This window comes from Dunckerocampus dactyliophorus, chromosome 6 (assembly GCF_027744805.1).
Source record: "Dunckerocampus dactyliophorus isolate RoL2022-P2 chromosome 6, RoL_Ddac_1.1, whole genome shotgun sequence".
Lineage (NCBI taxonomy): Eukaryota > Metazoa > Chordata > Actinopteri > Syngnathiformes > Syngnathidae > Dunckerocampus > Dunckerocampus dactyliophorus.
The window spans coordinates 11,869,577-11,894,188 of record NC_072824.1 but is presented as its reverse complement, the minus strand read 5'-3'; the positions used below and the strand labels follow the sequence as shown (position 1 = coordinate 11,894,188).

At 41.3% G+C, this 24,612-nt stretch overlaps 1 protein-coding gene across 12 annotated transcripts in view; it reads left to right on the top strand.

Annotated features, from left to right (window-relative positions):
* LOC129183275 (nuclear factor 1 X-type-like) overlaps positions 1 to 24,612 on the top strand; it is a 153,736-nt gene that overhangs the window by 39,609 nt on the left and 89,515 nt on the right. For 10 of the 12 annotated variants that reach the window (XM_054780349.1, XM_054780348.1, XM_054780346.1 and 7 more), the window contains one exon: positions 19,533 to 20,064. In XM_054780349.1, coding sequence (XP_054636324.1) covers positions 19,533 to 20,064 — 532 coding nt within the window. Of the gene's footprint in view, positions 1 to 17,989; positions 18,953 to 19,355; positions 20,065 to 24,612 lie in introns of those variants that run through there. The other 2 variants (XM_054780347.1, XM_054780342.1) reach the window with 2 other exon arrangements.

The following is a 24,612-nucleotide window of genomic DNA, read 5'->3' as shown; positions in this document are numbered from 1 at the left end:
TAAAAGAAACCACTATCTGTTCTTCACGAGGGTTAAGTAGTCTTTGTTTGGGCACTTGTTTGGCTGTACAAAAACCGAGACATCTTTTTGGCAATGATGAAAACCGAATCCTACGAAAACCGGGGTGTACTAAAACCGAGGTTCTACTGTACAAGAATTCATTTGTCACCATTGGATGACATCGGTGAGACCATCCACCGGTAACATAGTGTCACCACCCATCTATTAACCTGCTAACAATATGTTTTACATTTATTTGCTGTTTGAGTGGAGTTCTGGTTCTATATTACAGCAGTATCGGAATGCAAAAACTAACGTAATGATAGACTAAGACTTTTGCACTCTACTCTATGTCAGTTGCAATGTGATTTCTGTTGTGATGCTAATCATAACATTATAACATTGCAAGTGGAGGAGAAATAACATAGTAAGAGAAAATTTGTAGTTTTCCGGGCACGTAGCCTACTTTACTGACTTTCTAACAGTTCTTTTGAGCGTGTTTTGATACTGTATCAGCTGCATTGTTGCTCTTATCTCATTGAGACACACACGCACAGACACTGCTAGACCTGCGGCGTAGCTGCATTGTCCCCAAAAAGGTACAGATGTACGGTAATAATCCAAACATGAAACCAAGTATCTAGTCTCATTGCTGGCAATAGGATCCTCGCAGCAACCCGAATATCACATCACATGCTTGGGCTGATTTGTTTTTGATGGTGGTGATTATTATTATTAAATGGTCTGTAATGATAATCCTCATGTGCAGCAGAGCATCATGCCTTGGCTAGGAGGCAATTGTTTGTTAACGCTCCAGTGAAACCTAAAACACATGCAGATGTTTTGTGGCACAAAACCGCAAGATTGATGCCATCGCATGCTCCCGCTTGATTTTTACCAGCCCCGCTTATGGAAACTTTACAACCAGCCTTTTAGCGCCCGTGCTAAACTCATTTAGCCGCCTCACGCTAAGCCGCGTAGTAAAGTGAGTTAGTGTGGTTGTAGTGGTTTTGGACCAGTTGTTGGGGAACAGCTGCACCAGGGAGACTAAGCAGGGTGGGAAAAGGGATGTGCTGCATCATTTTGACCTCATGCACTGTATTTTGCGAGTGCATTACCTTGCAGGAATGTGAATGCTGATATGTTTGTGTTTATTGACTCAAAGAGACGGGCCGTGGCTGCATACACAGCGGTGTACGGGTGGCAGGGGTCCAGGCTTGGGGGAAACGTGTGTGTTTTAAGTACACACTGGCCTAATTATGCTGATTTAAGCATTCTTGTGGTTCTCCCAATGGCTTGTGGTGAGTTAACTGGCACTAGGGGGGACGTCCAGCAGAGAGAAAGGCGTGCTTAAAGATATAATGAAGGTGAAGACAGCCATAGATGAAGGCTTTAAAGAGTAGACGGTGAGCTGCAATATGTCGCTCTAGACACTGATACAAGTTGGAAAAACATACAGTCAGATCCCCCCTACCCCTCCTCACTTGAGGGTAAAGCCCGTTCTGCATATTTATTTTTATATTCAGATGTTATGGATAGCTCCGGGAAAAGGTTGTCCCTTTTCCCAGCAAGGGGAATTAATACTGTTTGAATGTTCTCTGCGGAGTCTAAAAGAATGAATTTTGCAATGGCGTTTGGGAGGTTTGTAAGTGAAAACCTGACCGCTGCTAAATAAACAAACTAGGCATGATTCAATTCGACCCTTGTTTGTTGACTCTGTGTCCTGGCCTGCTTGTGTACACCTGTCTCCTCCATTTTTTTTTGTTTTTTTTACATGCACCGTGCAGATAATGTATGCACACTGTCAGTAAATCTCAAGTAAAGGCCAAGAAAACTAGGAATGCACAGTAGATGACCACAGGGCATCCCACTGGGAATCCTCCCCAATTGTTTTTTTATAGTCTTGGTGACAAAGCAAATTAGTGTATTATCTAATAATATACCTCATAATAGTGAAGCCGTTTTATTTTCAGAAGATACCGAGGGCCAATAAAAAAAACAAACAGAAAATTGCCCCTTGTCCACCAATTGAATACCCCTGCCTTAATGTCGTCATGAACTAAATTTGCCTTGTGTGGCAGTTTTTAATGTGATTTTTGTGACCCAATCTTGGACCACTCTATTGCTTTAAATGGTAGGACAAAAGCCCTGCAGAATGTCATCAAATGTTTCTGGATAGCTCTCCATGTTCCTTCTTCACAAGACAGAATCAGACAACACCAAAATTCACATGCGCTTTCCTCCGAAAACATGCTCTGCTTACCTAACACCTTCCCGCTTCCCATCTCCTTTTATTATGTGCTGTCTTGTATTTGCCTGCACAATCTCAGCTCCCTTCTGTCTCCCTTTGGCTTCCCATTTTGTCTTTTAATTCACCCTCATTCCTTTTTAGCCTCCTCTCTTTCATTCCCGAAGAAAGCCTCAGTCTTATCTGGGATATGTTGGATTTAGTAGGCTTAAAAGCCACTTCACTTCCTACCTGCCCATGCTCTGTAAAGCACAAGCGTTCTAAAAATTGTCTCACCATTCAACCGCTTTAGTCCTGTTTAATTTTGACTTTTCTTGTCCATTTTGTATTCGTCTCTGCTGCCCAGCTGACTAAAATCTTTTGGTTTTTATTGGGTTTCTTTGGTGATGTGAAGGAATGCTAATGCCCTCAGAGGAAGCAAAGGGTATCTGGAGAATCAGCGCTTTCTCTATCCCATCCCTGCCATTTGGATTTTCCTCTTCCGGGGCACATGAAGCTTAAACAATAGTGTTGTTATATGCAGTAATGTCATTTTTCCCAGAATGCAAAACAGTTTATATACAATTAAAGAAAGAGAGGTCAATTTATATTTCTGGGGGAAGGTTTAGATGAAAATTATGATAAGGAGTGTCAACGGCTGAGTGCAAAATCCAGAAAGAATCCTAACAGGATACGACGAGGTCCGGGCCGTGCCCCCTCTGACATGTGGCAGTGGAAAAATGGAGCGAGGGATTTGCTGGCTTTATTATTAGGGCCTGTGAGTGTTGTTGATGGAGCGGCTCCATGCACGTTGACTCACACAGAGACAGCGGTGAATGCTACACTGAGCAGAGGTGTCAGCCTTGGCTGCTGACTCTATGAAAGGCAAACTCTTTAGAAGTGCATGCACATGTGTGTGTGTGTGTGTGTGTCCTGCACTGACTTGCACATGCGCGTGTGTGTATGTGTGTGTGTGTGTGTGTGTGTGGGTTTAGTGCTGACGGCCAAGAAGCCTCGGCAGCATCTGACGTGGCAGCTCTTTGCTGCTTGCAGTCCAGCTCGCTCCTTCTGGCGCACTTTCCTGTGATACTATCTTTTCATACAATCACATGTTTATAAATGGAGACTGACTGGTATTTGGCTATTGAGAACTGATAAACACAGCGCCATTCACTGGGAAATAACACTCTGTGTCCAAGAAATGCATTGCATAGATCTCTTTTTTTTCCAATTAGACGGGAGAAATGTAGATAGGACTAACTGTAATATACTGACACCTTCTTTTTTTTTTTTTTACATGTTGCACACTTGTATTAAGGGGAAAGTCTGCAATATAATATATACCTAATATATTCTTTTAGCTATTTTGATCCAACGTACAAATGACAAATATAATAAGATTTCATAAAGATGTAAGCATTTTGACATATGTTTACCTAACCTGCTTTGATTTCACAGACATAGAATTTTTACATTAACATCACACTGTATACACGATTTGTATTAATTTTATTGAAAAAAAAATAGCCATATTAGTATTTAAGATGATAGTTGCATGCAGAAGAATATTTGTGCATCAATGTGTCTATCACCAGTCTGTCAGTATATAAAGTAGGTCAGAAAGATCAATATAGAGAGCGCTTCTCATCTGCAACCAGCAGAGATGCTGTTGATTCAGTCTCAACAGTGTTTTAAACAAAACAACAGCTACGGAAAGTTTGGCTACAACCACCACTAACAGGAGCTCGGAACATTCAGAGAAAGATTTTTCACTCTCATTATTATTTTTTTAAAGTTCTTTCTGCCTTAAGGCCTTTTATTAAGGCTGGTTTGCTTTGTTTCCATGTCCCCTCTGAGGACATGTACTTATGGCTGTTTTTCCGTTTACTTGTTTGCAGTCTAAAGAAGAGAGCAGCAATGGGCGGTTGAGCCACATCCATACTACTGTATGCCACAACTCTTCTGTTATTGTGCATGCAAACAGGAGTTCAGAACATTCAGAGAGAGATTTAACTAGTTGAGTATGTTCTCTTCATGAGCAGGCCGTTTATAGAGGTGGGTTTCCTCTGTTTTCACGTCCCCTCTGAGGACATGTACTTAAGGCTGTCTCCCTGTAGTGCTGTGGTGCTCCTGAGGTCGGTGCGGGGCAGTAGTTTGGGTCGGGGAAGTCACTTAGTGCGGTCACAGAGGAGATAACGAGACACACAATCATCTCATCATTGTCAGTCCTCCCTCTTGTTTTGCTGCGCAATGAAAGTCTAAAAGGGGAAAGTGACGGTTTGAGAATGAATGTTTCAAAGAGGACCTAGTCTTTATACACTGGTGCGGGCGGGAGAGCTCTTTGTTTCTTGCCCTGCATGTGTTTGTCTGCATCCTCCGTTTCTTCCGGCCTGGCTTGCTGCTTGCTCCACAGGGAACGCCACTCAAAATGGGCAGAGCGACCTTTAACCTGCACACTGCCAGCTTGAGACACACTGCCACTCGAGTTCAGCAGAGATTAAGAGACAGCTCTCCGAGAGCCATTTGAAACAGACACCTTATAACCCTAATGGGATCAAAGTCGGCTGGGCGGCTGGTCAGGAGCGACCGCCCACTTTAGAGCCGTAAAGCCTCCAGCTCGTCACAGACAGACAGACAAGGCAGAGTGCACAGGCAAAGACCCAGCTCATATCATGCCACAGGGAGTGGGCACTGGTTAACCCTCATGGCGCCAACCCCCAGCAGGCGAGGCTCCAGCTCACATGATAAGCAGAATTAAATCTGCAAGCTTCAGTGTCCCTGATAGGACGCTCTCGCCATCGTGGCCTCTCATGCTCGCATGGTTGGCTTCTCATCTGCTTTGTGAAAAATCACTTACTGTAACATACACTTTTGAGAGGGCGGAACTTGTGGAACCGTAACTGCTGTTGAACCTTTAATTTTTTGGATTTAGACTCAATTTTGCATAGGAAATATAATAGACATTCAATTCATCCGTTCTAAGGTCAAACTGTGGCCATCGTAAACCTTAACGATACAGGTGATGTGTGAAGTAACATTTGAACATTCTTTACTCTCATGTAGGTGGGGGGAACAAGTTTTACCACTGTTCATAGTAAAATGATTATTTTTATTGTCAACATAGTGTTTTTTGGATAAAGTCTCACAAGATATGCAAGAAGGCAGGTTTGAAATACAGGTTTTCAGACAAATATTTGCATCTGTTTAAATAAGTTTTGGTTGAATTACGATTTCTATGAACTTTTTTGTGGTCTTCACAGAAGTTTGGGATTTTTTACGCACATTTTGGACGTTTTACAAGCCAAGTTATGAATTTGAATGATGGAAAGGGTCCTTCAAGGCCAGAATTATGAACATGAAACAACAAGAATTTGAAATATAACCTATGATAACCAATATGCGTCATCAGAGAAGGTGATGATTTATTGACCTATCAGTGGTTCTCATTTACTTTGACTTTCAAAAGTCTACATTTACATGTTATTTGATTTGCTTCTTGGGATTGCATGTGTACAGTTGCCACCCTATTTGTCTGCCACTTGAAGATAATGATAGACTGTAACCTGTGACAGACACAGGAACCAGTGGCAAACTGTTCTGAATAAACACATATAGTGATGGATATCACAGTTGCAGGAGAAGCGCATTAGGCCTGTCATGACAACGAATTTTGCTGGACGATAATTGTCCTACAAATTATTGCTGATGATATTTTTGACAACATTTTTTGAGACATTTCTTTCATTAATTATATTGCATAATAATGCGAGTACGTCGTATCAAAAGCAATACACTTTCATAACATTTAACATTGTAATTGGAATGTCAGGAGCTTTTAAATAAAATAAATTAAACAACATAATAAATTAAACAAACAAAAAAAGACAAAAATAAAATAAAATGGACTATCAGTCTCTTTTAGCAAAACTTGCACTTAAATAAAAGTCACAATCATAACCAAAAACAATAACAAAAATAGACCCCCTCTCTGTTACTAAAAAACCCCTCTCCATTAAAAAGCACACACATAAATAGAAACAAATAAAATGGAGTATCAATGCAATGTTACCAGCTTTGCTAAACATCCTCTCAGAGCCGGTGCTTGTTGCACAAGGAATTGCAGTTTGTGACATGGACGTTCTCCCAGGCAATTTGTACTGTTTGTCAAACATTTCTAACGTTTCCCGAAATGTTGGCTTTTCAGTCGCATTAGAAGGTTGCACTTCTTTTACAATGTAGCGAGCGACAGTCTGTGAGCGCGCACCATCTTGTGCTGTTTTGTTTTTATTTTCTTTGCCGACCAAACGCCTCAGTAAGCGTTGACTGTCTGGAAGAAGGTTCTGCTCCACCTCCATTGGTAGGTTTTTTTCCCAATTGGGAAAACTGGACAGGATGTCGTATTGCTCATCTTCCTTGTTATTACTTTTGAACAAATGCAACGTATCGGTTTGTCGGTGTTCATGTACTCACCTTGTCCATTCTGTTTAAAACCGAAATATTCCCACACTGAGGCTGTGGCATTTGGCTTAGAAACCATCACTTTTGTGCCTTCATTCATATTTGCGTTTGCTTGCTCACAACGCTAACCTGCAGAACTCTGTATATCAACTCACTAGTCGCCCCGGCTCCACAAACTGGGACTGCTGAATGCCTGAGAGGACGATTCAGTCTTTCCGTTCATTCCACTATAGAACCAATGCACACATCCAGCCTGTGTGGTAAAGAGAGACGAGGAAAACAAGCACGCATGCACATGACAATTTATCGAGGCCGGCAAAAGTATCCACTTTGGTTTTTTTTAGAGTGTGATTAATCAATGTATTGATTACCGTGACAGGCAATGCCAGGCCAGGAGTTGGCGTTGGTACTTTGTAAAGAAAAACGCTTAATTGTGTCATTTTTAGGTTCCACACTTCTGTTTCTGTGTAATTGAACGGACAAAACAGCGCTGTTGCTCTCTGGTTTCAGTTAAAAGTGGTCTCATGTGAATGGCCCCTCAGCGCGTTTCTTTGGGGAGTAGCAGTTTGCGAAAGTGGAGCTAGTGATTTCCACAGTGAATAAAAGTACGAGTGAGATATGCTAGAAACAATGGAGATGAAGAGAGCACACAAGCAGTAAGCCCTGAGGGCGGACTGTAGCAACAATATTCTTCGGACTTCAGTAAGGGAAAAAGTGTTAGACACTGACTTGTTTGAGGTGAAAAAAGAAAGTTGAAGGCAGTGTGCACAGACTGAATGTGTGAGCCCGGCACATTGGTGAAGCATTTTTTTTTTTTAAATAAAAGGGTGAGGGCACTCTGCCCGGCTTTGGAGAGCGGTTGGCATCCGGCCTTGCCCACAGACAGAATGAGGGATAGAAGAAAGAGGGGGAGAGAAAGTCTCTCAATAGTGCATCTCTTGTCTAACGAGACGCAGTCCTCGCCTGTTGCTGCTGTTTGTTAGGAGGTGGGGGGTGTATTGGGTTTCATTATTTGTTTCATTCTCCCAGTATTACCTAACTATGAGGTCTAAGACCTCAAGGCCCACGGAGCTCGTGCATGCGCCTACGGAGATGTGGCGTTTGCAACATGCACTGTAACTGGCAGTGAGGCAGAAAGTGTGAGACCAAAACAGCCCCTTCAATGCATCCATTTTTCTATACTGCTTATCCGGTTTAAGGGTCACAGTGGGGGCTACCCAAATGAACTGAAAATGTAAATCAAGGTAAGAGATAACACACATCTGAATATCTATTTACCTAACACTAGTTTCTTTAATAGTCGCAGAACATTTCAATCACACTTCCGTACTAAGAGTTACAAAGTGATTGATAAGAATATTCACTTATTGTTTTTCTTTTTGTATTTCTGTTTATTTAGACCACACATGCAGTACACGCAAAATAAAGACGTTGTTGTAATGTTCGGAGTGTCTGTGAATTCATCTTGCCATCGTCTTGTGACAATGAGGAAGTGTCGATCTGATGACGAAGGGACTGTGTTTGTGATTTGGAGGTACATATATGGTGTTGGAACTGCAACGATGCTTTGTTTGGGTTAGAATAAAGTTATAAAAGAGCGTCAGACTCTGTGTGATTCTGTGAGGACGTTGCACTGTGCTTCTGTCTGTCGTCATAACAGAGAGGCGTGGCTTGCCATGATGCGTATGCATTAATTACGCAAAGAAATGGAACAGAGTTTATTAAATAAATTAGTTACCGCTGTTAGTGCGCTATTTTTGATATCCCTAGTTTAAAGGCAAAATGAATTGATTTTTAGTTTCTACAGTGAGAGTGACAACAAAATAACAATATAATAATAATAAAATCTGTTTTTCAGGGAGTAGTGGAGGACTCAGCTGTATTCTATTCTCAGAGGGAAGGCTCACTGTGCCACACTTAAAAGATATAATTTGTTTTTTTTGGCATGAAGTTGTATGACATCCCCATCAGCAGTGGACTATTTCAACAATGACTTACTTACTGGTCGGATTTCCGCGACGAGGAACGTAGTTCTGCTTAGTTGCTGGGTCATTTAAGTAAAGAGTTTGGCTTCTCAAAACTATATGCCTTCAAAAGAGTAATACATTTGCATCATACAAATGCCTCCTCAAATAAATCATATTTGTCTCCCGCCGTGTCCCTGCGCACTGTCGCCTCTCTATTTGTGCGTATCTGATGAAGATGCTCCCATCTTCTTCTGCTGTGGAACATGTGGAAACGAGATGGCCGCAGCGCTCTTTCACGGATGTAGATGCCATTTCTGTAACGCTGTGATTACTGTAATGTTCTAGTTTAAAATGTCAGCGAATTTTTTTTTTTTTTTAAATGTCGTTAAGACATGTCCGAGAACCAGTTGCAGTCATCAAAAGAGCCACATCTGGCTCCCAAGCCGTAGGTTCCCTACCCCTGGTCTATGGCCGAACCAATTACTCCATTAATCGTAACAACAAGCTTCAGATTAATCGATTAAGAAAACAATCATTAGTTGCAGCACTACTACATATTACCTTCTTTTACACAGAAGTCCTTTGTATTTGTGGCATCAGAGCCATAACAGTAGAGCCAGCATTTATCTGCCTTTGCCTTTCACACAGAACCCAGGATCGTGGCCAGCATCTGCCAATTACTTTTTGAAGATTACAGACACAGCAGGGCAGGAGTGTGTAAGTGAGCAAGTGTTTAACTGCACAGAGGTGCTGTTACAGCTCTAATACTAAGGCGGGAAATGAACAAGTTGACTTCCATGTGTAATTTATGGGGGTGTAACGATTCATTCAATACATTGATGCATCGATTTATTTTCCTACGATTCAACTACATCGATATGAGTTCTCAAGTTTCCATTCAGTACGACATGTACAGTATATCGCGCTAACATTGTTTAAAAGGTAATCAATCAATTGAATCGATACTAGGAAATAAAGCATTAGATTTAAGCATGGCAGACTTTATATGGATGTGCTTTTTTAAGCACTTTTCATGATAAAGATGCTAAATGTTACAGTCTGCCTGTCGGTGACATCATTGTCTTCCGGGTATGCGGTGGTCATGGTAGTTGTAGTGGACCTGTGAAATACAGTTGAGTCGCTTCTTGTTCTTTTGGTCAGTTGATTCACTTTATACAGTGTTCATATTCAACTCATCTGGACTTATTTGAAACTCCTTTTAAGTGACATTTATGGGGACAATATGCAAAGTAAGGACGTTTTGTACGCCTCTGGACGGTACGCTCCAGTAGCAGTGACGCTTAGTGACGTCATCAACCATCATCCAGCGCGGCATGTCCACGTCAAAACACAGTCAGTGTATTCTTGCTAGCTGCTGCACCATTCTTTCAAATGACCGCTCTGATCAGGAGGATTATCAGCATAAAAAAAGCCCTGCTTCCATTGGCATTCACAGGTGAGAAAGTTTCAACACCTAATTGAAGATACTGTACAACATTCATTTGTTGAGGAATTTGCATAATGTCCCTCACCTTAGGCTTCACAGTGCAGGTTTGGATTGCACTATTTAAAGTAAATAATTAATCATGGCAAGCTATACCCCCCTCTGTTCATCCTGGTTATGTATTGCATTTTCAACTCATTTGTAGTATGTCAGCATTATTAATAATTTATACCTGATTCCCTTACAAAAAACAAAGTGAATCTAGGAAGCTTCACCTGCACTGTCCAGTATCCAGGTATGTATTTCACAGTCACACTGGTTGAATTGGTTGAATTTTTTAAGTTACTTAATCTGTTTAAAGTTACTGAATCATTTTGGATTGTATGATTGTAAATGAACCAATATCGTCCTTGAATCGTATTGCCAACCACGAATCGTGATACGAATCGAGTCGTTATGAAAACGAATGGTTAGACTGCTAGTAATTTATGTAAAACAGGCAGAAAAATGCCAGCTTGTACAGGCAGTGTGAAAGAAAACTTTTGCTTCAAACTGACTGCAAGTCAGTCACAGAGCGGTTACAAATTGTTCCCGTGCCAGCAGTACAAAAAGTCCACTATGTGAACCACTATGCTACCAATGGCGGAGCAAAAAGCTGCCCCGCTCCCCTGTCAGTGTGTCTTTCCGAGGCAACACTACAGGAACGTAACGTAATGCAATGCAATGTAAACACGCATATGCTTGTCTGTATGCATTCACTTATATTGTATATACTTTATGTAATGCTACACCAGCCCGTCTTTGCTCTTTTATTAAGTTGCTTGCAACATGCAGCACCGTAATCTCCTCATAAATCTCTAACATTGCCCAGTTGTGTTTGTAAAAAAAAAAAAAAAAAAAGATACCATCAAGCCTTCAAAAAACACTTCCCTCTAATCTACCGTCCTGCTATCAAGATGAGACGTCAGTTTTGCATTACTGGCGGTAAATGTGTAACATTTCGCTGTAGTCGACTATTCGGTTCCCACAAAATATTTGGGTGTATGAAGTTTTGACTTTCCATCCACCAAACCAAAGTCAAAAACCCCCTCCTATTTATTTAATGATGGTTGCAGATAAATACAATGAAAATATGCAGGCTTGTGTTTATAATTAAGTGTATGTGGTGATATTTATGCACAGTAAAACCACACAAACCTCATAAAAAAATCTATCGGAATAAATCTGGATGTATGAAAAATGACAAAGCATTGATCTTATCTTTGATGTGCATTTGAGAGCGTGTGCTTGCACAAATGTGGAATATTCCAAAGTGTGGGGTTACGTAGGGCAGAAGCCGAGGGTTGATATCGCTCCTCGTGTCTCTGGAGCTCCCACCCACCCACCCCTCACCTCATGCCACAAATGGCTTCCAGACTTTCACACATAGTAACGCTTTCTGTGTTTAAACACGTGTAATTACAAACAATGCGCAGACACACATTTAACATCAATCTGTGCTGATGTGAGGAAGAAGGCGATGCTTTTTTCCTCCCCTACTTCCATGCAGTGGGATTGCATGAATAGGTTGGAGCTGGAAGGAAGTGGCAGCGTTGGTAGTGAGGCGAAATGATGGAGGACGTTTTTTTAGAGGACTAATGGGAATGGATGTGTGCGGGCTTGAGAATATAGTAAGAGATGAGAGAACATTGTATTTCATAAGAGTTTTCCAAAGCAGCAGCTTATGTCAACTTGTCTGTGAGTACTCCACAACTCTGAGGCCTAAGGCTGTTAAACTCTAGTCGCCATTTCACTGGCCTGCTCAAAGCGCACCTTACTTTCCCTGCTCTCCTTGCGGGAAGACAACATGGAAACTTTGCACAGCCCACAGAAACTTGTTTTTTTTTCCCCCCATCAGGAAAGAGTGGAATAGGACTGCGTTTGTGCTACGTTCCAACGACCCAAGGGTGCCTGTTTTATGTGAAATTATGAACATTTTATTGTGCTCACATACAAAGCAGGAAAAAACTTCCCAATCCTTCTCTGATGTCAGCACAGAACTTGTCAATATGTGATTTTACACAGCAGATGTCAAGAGATAAATTCCACTCATCACATGCCCTGACACGCTGAAACCTTCATCAGCGATCTGTGTGTGTGTGTGTGTGTGTGTGTGTGTGTGTGTGTGTGTGTGTGTGTGTGTGTCCGTGCGTGCGTGTGTGTGTGTTTCAAACTTTGACCTTTATCAGAGTTCTCCTTAAAAAAAATAAAAAAAAAAGTCTGTGTCAACTCTGGAAATTTTTCATTTCAATATATATTTAAAAAAATCAAATTTTACGTTGTAGTTCTAATTTTGATGGATGTGTTCGAATCGAATAACCATCCAAGCATAGTAATAAAATATCAAAGTTAAGAGAAAGATGGACAATTAGATTTATTTAAACAGCAAAAATATGAGCAAAATAAAGCAGTTTTTGGTTTAAAAAAAGAAAATTCCAATGAGATGTATTGTCTCCACAATAGCCATTATTAATGACTTAGATTTTAATAGCGTGTTATATTATACACTGACATGCAGTATTAACACAATTCACACCTATTCCAACTGTTTTACAATAACTGCAATTTTATCATTGCTGTGATTTTAAAAAAAAGTATATTTACAGTATATGTGGTCTCGCACACACACACGCACACACATCTAAATATTGAATGCATTTTTAAAAGACAGATGTTTGCAGTAGAGTTCGAACAGTTGAAGCCCGTGGATGCATCGGGACTCATTTGTCACCACCTATTTGTCTTTTTGTGGATCCACTCCACAAGTTAATGCAAGTATTTGCAATTAGATCAATTGACAGCAGTGTGGAAACAGGTCCCGATTTTATGCAAACATGGAACAAAGTGTATCAATAAACATTTGATTAAGCACTCGTGATTAATATATTATATATTACTATAAATATTATATTTTTTACAAAGACTATGTATTTTTGATATTACATTTGAAGAATTGAGAGGATAAATTTTAGCCATCTTTGTGAGATGTAGGGGAGAGGCACAAGAGCACGTGCAGATCATCACTAAAAACACCAACACTTTTTGTCGAGGCGAATAATCTATGCTGTATATACAAATGTATTTGACTCTTCATGCGTTTAATGTGTAATTTTCCCTTGAAAACGACACTTCTGTGCTTATTTTAGCAAGTGAAGAGCTTGACCGGTCATGCAGACGAGCGGGTGCGTAAAACTGATTAATTAATGTGCCCCCAGGGCAACGCAAACACAGCAGGCAGGTGTTCAAGTTAGGTAAAACTATGCAGGGATTATAAAGTATTTATTTGTTATTATTATTATTATGATTAATATTGCTGTTGGAAGTTGTCAAGCTTGATATTGAGTGTGCACAGTGACTTAAGTGCACGTTTTAACTGGTTTATTGATTCTTGAGGGAATTTTTGCTTTATGCCAGTGCTTAATTCAGAAGCAATCATACAAATCCAATGAAAGATCCTGACCGCTTGGGTTGTTCATGTTTGTGCACCATAATGGTCTGATCTGTATGGTGGCTGATAGGGGAAAACGCTTCAAACGCAGGAATGATCCAAAAGCAAAAACTAACAAACACCATAAAACAAAAGCAACAGGAAAATTCTGCAATCACATAAACGCTGCAAGATTAAAAACGAAAGAAAAAATTTGCAAACACCAAAAACACACACAAACCCCAAAACCTTAAAGGGAGCTGGACATGTGCTTTGCTAACATTAGCTATGAAATGGTTGCTCTATAATAATGTCAAATATGACACACCAAGTGTTTAACAAAGACATACAGTAAGTACAAATGTACCTTTTCTTTCTGCCTCTTCAAAAGTCAGCCAACTTACTTCTGGACATCCCGCTCATGTCTTTAAGTCGGACGTCCCTCAGGTTTGGCAAACTTGTGTTTTGTCCTGTGAACTTGCGGCATTTCGCTCATGCAGTTGTGTGTCTTTTTGGCATTTACAGCATTTTCTTTGATCCTGCAGCGTTTGTGATTGCAGCGGTTTTCATTTGCAGTATTTTCCCGTTGCATTTGTTTTATCGTGGTTTTTTTTTGGTTTTGAATCATTTTTGTGTTTGGAGAGTTTGGACGTTGTTGCATGTTTGCCACCATAGATCTGACTTTAGTGTTCCCACTGTTGCAACTGACACCGTGTATTGGTGTTTCAGGCTAATTCATCATATTACTCTTTATTTTGTTTGCTTTATAAAACAGTAAAAACACCACCACCATCTTTTAATATTTCTCCCAGTGTTGTTCTTGGCTGCTCCCAGCCCGGGGCCTGTGGTGCTTTTCATTGCTTTTCAAGCCTCCGCTCGGCTCTCGGAGCTGAACCCTGTCAGGGCAGGAGGAGAGCTTGTCTTGGCCGGCCTGGTGAACAAAGGTCGTCGTTTCGTGAAACACCGAGCGTGGCATGCAGAGATAAGACGAATGCGCCCTCGCTTCAATTAATGCCAGGCTCGCAGATCCACACAGCCTGCAGTGGTCTAGCCTGACAGACTGCCACCTGGGCACACAGAACCCTAATGAGCTTGAGGAATTTTAAATAAAATGAAAAATTGGGGTGCATTTTAGACTTGTGTGTATGTGATGTATCTAGATCACCTGTGTGTTGCATTTTGCATTTGGTCTAATTATTGGTGAACACAAAAACATAGTTCAATTATTATATAACATTAATAACTCTTGTATCTTCACTGTCTTTATTATTTAAGTGAATCTCCTGAGTGATAATATTGGTGGTATTATATTTTGCCAGTTTAATGATATTTATAGACGGCTACTTTTTTTTCCCTTCATCTCATTCCCACCTCCGTTATTCAAAAATAGATGTGCACTATTTAACACCAGCTTTTAAAGCGGCTTGTGTTGCCACCGCTCTCATTCCCAAAATGCAGTCCTCCAGCGAGACTATGTCGGCAGCCATACGCTAGCTTAAACAATCGGCACCCATCCCGCCTCGCCCCGGCCCAGATGGGTGTATGCGCCTTTCCCTCCCTCCAGCTTCTCCGTATTAGCATAGAGGAGCCGTTCTGCAATCCGCCAGCTTGCTACCGACCCAGTTAGCCAACCAGTCATCCACGCTGCCAGTCGGCCAGCCAGCCAGCCAGCCAGCCAGTCAGTCAGTGGACTGAACCCGCTTGTCCAGACACTCACTGAGGGAGCAGGGCCAGGCTAGCACTGATGGTCCTGGGCACCAAGTAGAGGACTCTGGACTTTTGTAAGGTGTTCACACAAATACACAGGAAGTCCGCTTGCCCAGTAGACAACTTGGATCCAAGTATGAAATGTCTGGGCTCTCAACTTTGCCACATGGCAAGTTAGCTGTTTGTGTCCGCCCCAGCGCCGAGATTCCCAGTCATGTCGCTGTAATCTCTTGTTGAGTAATAATATCATTGAAGTGAGCAACCGAATGGGAGAAAGGAGTGTCACAGCCACACTCTAAAAGAACAGAAAAAATGAGAAGGAAAAAGTTGTAACGTTACATAAATAGAAGACTTCAGGCAAGGCACTGCAGCTGGAGAAAAATAAAGAAAACATCTTTTTCAAACCTATGAACCAAACTTTACTTGTCTTTAAAAGCAAAATGAATTGGATTTTTTTGTGTCCACAAAAAGGTTTTGTGAATATAGTATAGAGTACTTCAGGGGAGGTGCAGCAGCTTGAGAAAAATAAAGATTTTTTTTTTTCCCCAAATTGTTAACCTAACTTCAGTTACATTTAAAAGGACAATGAATTCAATTTCATATGTCCTATAGTGAGGACAAGAAAGGTGGTTAAGTGAGATAAATATAGTATAAACGTAGTATAGAGGACTTCATTGGAGGCACAGCAGCTTGAGAAAAATCAAGAATTTCTTTAAAAAACTTGTTAACCTAACTTTTGTCATATTAAAAGCAAAGTGCAATTGATTTTTATTATGTGATGACAAGAAAAAAAAGCTGTAAAGTTACGTGAATGTAGTATATAGTACTTTAGGAGAGGTGCAGCAGCCTGAGAAATAAAGAAAAACATATTTTTTAAAAAATGTTAACCTAACTTCAGTCATATTAAAAGCAAAATGCATTTGATTGGTTTGTGTCCTACAAAAAAAGTGCTAAAGTTACGTGACTGTATTCTATAGTATTTCAGGGGAGGTGCAGCAGCTTGAGAAAAATTAAGAAAAACATTTTTTTTCAAACCTGTGGACCGAACTTAAGTTGTATCTAAAAGCAAAATGAATTTTATTTTGTCCTACATTGACAAAAAAAACAAGTAACGTTACGTGAATATACTGTAGAATACTTCAGGGCATGTGCAGCAGCTTGAGAGAAATAAAGAAAAACCGGCCCACAATAAAGGCGATATGGGTGCGCTTGTACACAGTAGTTCTTTCTCAGGCTGTGTAATTTAACTTGTTTTCATAATATTCAGAACTGTTATTGATATCATGACAATATTTTTGTAAAAGTACAACTTTATACAATATATAATTATGACTATTCTTGCAATAACTTTATGCTCATGACAGTTTGGTTTAATTCTCACAATATGTCTACTAAATTTGCTTAATTTTACATATTTTCATACAATTAGTGCTTCTTTCCAGTAAAACTACAGTTTTTTGTCATACTATTGTAAAGCCATTATTGTAAACGTACAACTCTATGCTCATAAAATTACTATTGCAGTATTTCGACAAAATGTCCCTAATTTGACTTAATTTCATAATTGTTGGATTTTGTCCTTAAAAAAAATTAAAAATAGTATGACATTATTTTCTAAAAAAAAAAAAAAGAATAAATCTATTCTTCCAATATTTTTTTCAATTTTGAATTTGTGTTTTCACTTATTCCTGTGAAATGTCATCTTTTTCCTCATAATATTAAGACGTCTTGCAAATCGACGACTTCATGCTCGTAAAATAACCACTCAGTTCTATCAATATGTCGTTTTACGTAATTCCTTAATACTGAAGCTTTAGTATTGTACGATTTAAACTTTTTTGTGGCACTGTTGTATTTGCTTTTGTAAATAGTAATTCTGATCTGTATTCTGTGACTTTATTCTTACTTATACTCGTATTACTTTTTCATAGGATTTTCAATACATGTTTTTAATATCATGTGTTACCCCCATGATGTTTCTCCCATGATGCAATGGGCACCGCTTGCCCTCTTCCGGTGTGTGAGTCAGCCAATGAGCACAAGACAGACAAAGTGAATTCCAGGGCAGTTAATTATCCAGTCGTATGTTTACGCATATCAACTCAATTATGTTGCTTTGCACATCATTTCTTAAAAATACGACAAATATTGGAACTGCTTTAGTGGAATATCTTGTGCATATACTGTATCTTGCATGGCGATAACACGTAAACGTTGTATGGGATGCACAGAGAAGCATTTAAAACCATTTTTGGCTGCAACGTAGTTGTTTTAGTTGCAATTAGCATGTTGAGGCTAATTACACAAAGCCAACACACATTCTTTCTCCTCAAGCGAATGGGATCACTGTAATTTAGTAACTTTGAATATGGAGACAATTAAAGTGCAAAAAAAAAAAAAAAAAAGCAAGAATGAGTGCTGTTCGGAATAGTGTGTAGGGAGGAGGGTTGAGGGGTTGGGGGGGGGATGGTTGCAGACATTTTCACCCCCCCCACCTCGTCTCCTTGTTTGTGTGGCAAATCCAGGAGCAGCTGCTGGTCTCAGGGTCTAGTGGGATTTTGGGCCTGTGTTTTCTCATGCCATCCCATGCCAAGGTGCTGTAATGCGAGTGCAGAGGGTTGGGAGGGCGGGGGGGGGGCGGTTCAGCTGGAGAACACACTGGTGACGAAGGAGGGGGTGTTTTGCAGGCGGGTGCTGTCTAGATCCACTCTAGATTTAAAATGATTATATCCTCTGGACTTCGCCTTTTTGCAGCAGATTGGAACTTGTCTATTTAACTAATGACACACCCTCTGCTTGCACCATGCACAATCCCTCCCTCTCTATCTCTCTCCTTCTCGCTGTACTTCCACTACCAGCCACCAACCACCACCCCCCACCCCTGCCTTTTTGCTTCTGCCCCTGCCATTGCTCTTCCCTCCCTTTTCGGTGCGGGGAGCGTGCGTATTGGCTGCGGCACTGGTGACTTGGTGCCAAATAGGTGGTCCCTCTGCATGTTGGCACACACTCAGTCAATGGTTGGAGGAGCAAAGTGAGCAGGAAGAGAGAGGCAGAGTTGGAGGGAAAGAGGGCGAAAAAAGAAGCGTCACTCGGGTTTGCCAGCGGTCGCGCGCTCTCTTCCAACATTGAGTCCGTCCTCTTGTTTTGCTTTTTTTTTTTTAACCCCCTTGTCCAGCTCTCTCTCTCCCCCGCTGCGTGAGTCCTATGCAGATTCTACTAAACTCCACCCGCTTTGAATCTTTTTTTTTTTTTTTGCTGAAGATATTTTTCTACATTTGTTTTTGCAGGCAGACCGTTTTTTTGACAGTTTGATCCAATTTGATGCTGTAATTGACTTGATGCCAGTGTCCTTTTATTTTTTGTAGTTTTTAATTCTTTTAGACAGTGAGGTTGCTGAACTTCTCGACTCTCTCCTTCTGTTGTGCTCTTGAACAACAGCTCTCCAGCTACACTACCTCCTGTGTCCCTGTGCTGGTATTACACTGCACCCCCTGCTTTAAAATTTTTTTTTTTTTAACTTTTTTTTTATTGGAGAGTTTAGCCCGTCATTTTTTGTGTTTTATTTGAAAGTTTTGGCAATAAATGCAACATTTCTCCAGTGCACACTGACCTAGCCTGTGCTGCATTTTAATTGTAATTTTTTTGCAATCGGCGGGGTCATTTTATGATGAAAGAGGAAAATGGTAACTATCAGTTTTAATTTTTTGTTTTGCTATGTGTGTTTGATTTTGATATATAGATTTATTGTATTGCTGAAAAATGAGTGAATGTTCCACTAATATAATTTTCTTGCTGCATACACACACTTGTGTCCTCTAATGCAATTTAAACATACCCCAGAGAAGATCATTAATTGTCACCTTTTTACCTGTCTGTTAGTGTTGTGCTGAACTGTGTCCTTCAATGTGAAGTGTCTGTTGTGTATATATGGCACTCTCTCTCTCTCTCTCTCTCTCTCTCTCTTTCACACACACACACACACACACACACACACACACACACACACACACTCACTCTTACTCTCTCGCTCACTCTCTCTCTCTTTCGGCGCCTCTCGTTCATTCCCTCGCTCCGCTCACACGGAGCAGGCGCCGCTCCTCCATGCTGCGCGCCGGTGCTAACTGCCTCACCTCTCTCTTCCCATCCTCCCCCCCGCTCCCTCTCTCCCCGTCCTTCTCTCCCCCGTTCTCACCCTCCTCGTCCTGCTTCCCCCCCTCCTCCCTGTCCTCCTCCGCCCTCCCCCTGTCATCCTCCCTCGTCCAGGATGAATTTCACCCCTTCATCGAGGCCCTGCTGCCCCATGTCCGCGCCTTCGCCTACACCTGGTTCAACCTGCAGGCCCGCAAGCGCAAGTACTTCAAGAAGCACGAGAAGCGCATGTCCAAGGAGGAAGAACGCGCCGTGAAGGACGAGCTGCTCGGGGAGAAGCCCGAGATCAAACAGAAGTGGGCCTCGCGCCTGCTGGCCAAGCTCCGCAAGGACATCCGGCCTGAGTTCCGTGAGGACTTTGTGCTCACCATCACGGGGAAGAAGCCCCCTTGCTGCGTACTGTCCAACCCCGACCAGAAGGGCAAGATCCGTCGCATCGACTGCCTGCGCCAGGCCGACAAGGTGTGGCGGCTGGACCTGGTCATGGTCATCCTGTTCAAAGGCAGCCCCCTGGAGAGCACGGACGGGGAGCGCCTGGTCAAGTCACCGCAGTGCACCAATCCAGGCCTGTGCGTCCAGCCGCACCACATCGGGGTGTCCGTCAAGGAACTGGACCTCTACCTGGCCTACTTCGTCCACTCGCCAGGTATGTGGACAACTCACGTTATAAGTCATGCCAGTGTGCAAACACGTGAAAATGGTAAAACATCTATGTAAAAAAAAAAAAAACATTAAAAACTCAACATTTCCAAAATCGCACACACTCAAACATGCTGTTGTGCATGTGCTGGAAAAACTTCCAAATAACAAACACAAACGAACAGAACAGAAATTAGAATTTTATTTTTTCATAAAAAAATTTTTGTATTTGTTTTTAAATATTAAGTCTAAAAACCACAAAATTTCAAAATAATATAAATGGAGCATAACATTTTTTTATTAAATACATTTTTGCTTGTCATTTTTATATTTTCCCCTCTCTTGCCCTGTTTGTTTACATGGCAACATAGAATCAAAAGTAATAAAAAAAATTGTGTGTGTGTGTCGCAAGGGCATTCGGCCAACATGCCCAGGCAAGGCCATGCTCCTTTTTTCCCCACAGGTGTTACATGGTATATTATATATTATTGGACGGAATTTGCATGCCTGTGTGAGTGTGAGACAGGTTTTTAGACTATCGTCACTTTCAAATGTTTTCATGTGAGTGAGGGAAAGGAGCTGTTTATAACAAATTTGTTCTAATTCTCACTAAGTGCATGTGCCACGATAAGGCCATTGTAGCCGGGGATTGTCATTTGGCCACAGCCCAGATTGTGTGTATTTGTGTGTGTGTGTGTGTGCGTGTGTGCATGCGTGTGTGTGTGTGTGTAAGAGCCATGAGTCTCCTGCTCTCAGGCCGCAGGCTGCTGCCGCCTTCACCGTCTGCCTGAACGCCTGCGCTGCCTTGGACCTGGCTGCCAAACACATACACACGCAGCCAGCCAGTACTCTTGCAGCCACCTTCACACTCCCACACAAACACACACAGAGCTAAAGTAGGATACACACATTTTGAATTAGGGAAAAAAAAGAATAGACAAACAACGCATCTTTGTAGCGTACTTTCACACGTCGAGCCAAACATGGTTTTTAGTCACAACTGCGTACACACACCCACACAGTGCTGCACACGCCAAAGACCATCATAGATACATTTTGATACAGCCAAAGCGTGTTGTATCGCAGCCACCAGGATGGATACACACACACACACACACACACACACACGCACACACAGCCAAACATTGCTCACTGTAGCCTCCCATGCGCACATTTTACAAATACACACACTCAGCCAAAATACTGTGCTGTGTTCTAGTGTTTTTCCAACATTGCAACCACACACACACACGCACACGTGTGCATACATGAAACACATTTCACAGCCAAATCCTCCAAACACACGCTAACTACTTCACCATGCTACATCCAAACATGGGCTCATGACCTAATATTATTTCAGCTGGATTTTTTTGGGGACACACACATACACACACACACACACACACACACACACACACACACACACATTATTATTTGTACAAATACACACATGTGCCGAAAAAGAACTCAGCGTCACTAATATGATCTATAGCCAAATGCTATTGCAACCGTCCCTGCATATCTCCCTTTCTTCTGCTTACACACACACACACACACACACACACACACACACACACACACGCAAAAACACACACACTCGCACAGACCCACAATCTCAGTCCAGGCCAAACCCCTCATGCGGGCCGAGCCAAACCCTGGCAGCTTTGCTCTGTTGGTCTATTTGTGGTGTGCGAGGAAATCTCTCTTTTGGTTCATTTTTATTTTAATGTGTTTTTTCCCAAAGAGGATGTTTTAATGGGGCATAAGCTTGCGTCGCGAGCAGTGTTGCAACGTTGCTCTGTCAAATACAAAATAACACAAAATCGTTATTTTCCATTTGATATTATCAACATATTTCATCAAGATATATTTATTAAAAAAACATATTTTTCCAAACTTAATAATCGGCATGTGAAAAGTGAATAAAAATTGACTTAACATCACACAATTTATTATTATTTATTATTATTATTATTAAAAATATAAATGTACGTGGTATAGTTATTGTTTGTGCACATGCACATACATAAACACGTACACATGTACGCACACACAATGTTCACATTAGTACTATAGTACAGTAAAGGAGTCGGGGGCACTTCCCAGTGTATGCCTCATTTGCTGGGGACTCTCTCTTATTTGCCCGCCAGTGTGCCTCAGCACTTTTCTTTCCTCCTCCATGCAGTCCAGGCTAAGTTGGAGAGAATTTTTGGGGCTTTTCAGCGAGCGAAAGCGAGGGATGAAAGGAAAGACAAAGGGCAAACTGCTGTCTTCAAACCTGCCCAAAGGTCAAGCGTTGCATCGCACTTGGCTGCAGTTAAGTGTTAGGTGGCCAAAGTGGCGTATTTGTGAGCCAGCAGTGTTTTTTCTGCCACGTTCAGTGCGTTTTTTTTTTTTTTGCTTTACTGTCACAATGAATGACACGATGTGCTCATTGTTTGTTTTGTTTGCTTTGCATTTTGTTAGGCTTTGGCATCTGCGCCTTTCCTGCTCCTCTTTGATCCCATGCACACTGTTGTTTTGTCTCCTTAAACATCGGCCCTCATTGTTGCTCTCGCAAAGGTAAAGTCTCTGTTCATCTCTTTTGTTTATATTGTAGAGGAGAGGGAGACAGAGACAGGGCGAGCGTGCGTTGGGAAAGGAGAGGAGGCTGTGATCGTGATTGTTCCATTTGGCAGTGCCCGAGCTCGCTTGGTGTGGGAAGAAGAGAAAGACGTCTTGTGTTTTGTTTATGACAGAGTGGCAAAAAGCTGCCACGGGGAATCTCCGGGCTCTCTGTCAGGCTTTCTCAGGCTGTTCTTGAGCCAGCCAGCCTTCGAGATCCTCTCTGTTCCGTGACGGAACAAACCACGACACCATGATACGCAGCGCAGCGCACTCGCTTGTGTTTTTAGGCACCTCAAGTGGCTAAAGGAACGTGTCTTTGAATGTAGTACTGGAAATACTGGTTGCTGATGCTGCCAGGCTCAAGGAGGTCATGTTTTCATGAGTGTTGTTTTATTTATTTCTTAGTTTAACTGTGTACAATAATACCCAGAACTTCTCCTGCAAGTGCTTCCCTTTTCAGTGGCCAACTGTGACCAACAGATGTTCATTTAATTGTAAATCATTTTTATGATAAGGTAATATTTGTTTTTACAAAATTTTATTTGAAATGTATATATTTATAATTAATTTGCGCAAAGCGATACCATATTTTTAAAATTCGATTGCCGATTATGTTTTTGGCATTTTTATCCTGATAAAACACATGACTACTGGCCATTTAACAACTTTACTGTGCATTTTCTTAACATATTAGTCAACAAATTACAATACAGTGGAACCTTGGTAAGCATCATTCATTCGTTCTACAAGGTCCGACTCTCACCAAAACGCACTTTAACCAGATACATTTTACCCATAAGAAATAATGTAACTCCAATTAATCTGTTCCAGAAAGCCAGATAATGTATCACAAAACACGTTTTTATAGTTTTACAATCATAGTTTTACATGCGTAAAATAATTCAAAATACATATAAATGATGTAGTATGTTACCATCAAAGATAAATAATAAATAAAATAAATGATAAATAAATAAAAGAAAGTGAGTCATTTATTAATTCGTATTGATACTTATGAGGGCAATTGATATATTGACTAGTTTACCTACTTTACTACTTTACTTTTACTTCCCAAGCGGTATTATAACTCATCTAATATCCATAAAACGTGAGTAGTTTGGAAGTAGTCTGCGTCATTATAAGGCAAATTACTGCCACCTACAGGGCTGGAGTGGAGTATCATTGGTTGCCTTTTGTTTATTTTTTGGGGGTGTTTTAGTTCACAAACAACTTGGCAATGCAGGTAATTCAGCAGCTATTATAGCAGCTAAGCTTGGAAGGAGGAGTCTATAACTATCTGGCGTTATTGTTCGGCCACAGGCAAGGTCTGCTACTGAGTGATCCTGTTAATCCTGAGACTGTTATTATTATAATGGAGATAGTGATCTTTTGGCCCAGAAGTGCCAATGTTCTGCATAATAACCACAAACTGGCTCAGTTCCTGTTAATGAATGAGTGTTTGCTCGGTTGGTGTGCAAGGACGACTGCAAAGGTGGGGTGCACATTATCAGAAGAGCAATCCATTTACGACTCGCCCTAATGTGTTTGATTTGGTTCATAAAACAATATGCATATTGTGCTGTTTTAGATTAAACGCAGCACATTTATCACTTGTCCAAGCATGGAAAAAGAGATTAAAAAAGCATTTGTCAGTCCCTAAGTTAGCTCATTGCACTTACTCATGCATTGGAACTCGGTTCCCGTCTTTTATTCCTTCTGCGCAGCGAAAGTGTGATTATGAAAAGATGTTTCGAATGTGTTTCCAATCAAAAAGTGCAGCACAGGAAATTTGCAGTCACTCCGAGGGAGGTGTGAAATGTGCGCACTGTGCCATTTTTGCCGTGACCGCTCCACACTGCACGCTCTCCAGTGCCAGATCCCGCCTCCCTCGCGCCGGATTCCCGTGTGGACGGCGCTGTGAGGAAGGCCGGAGAAACCCCCGGTA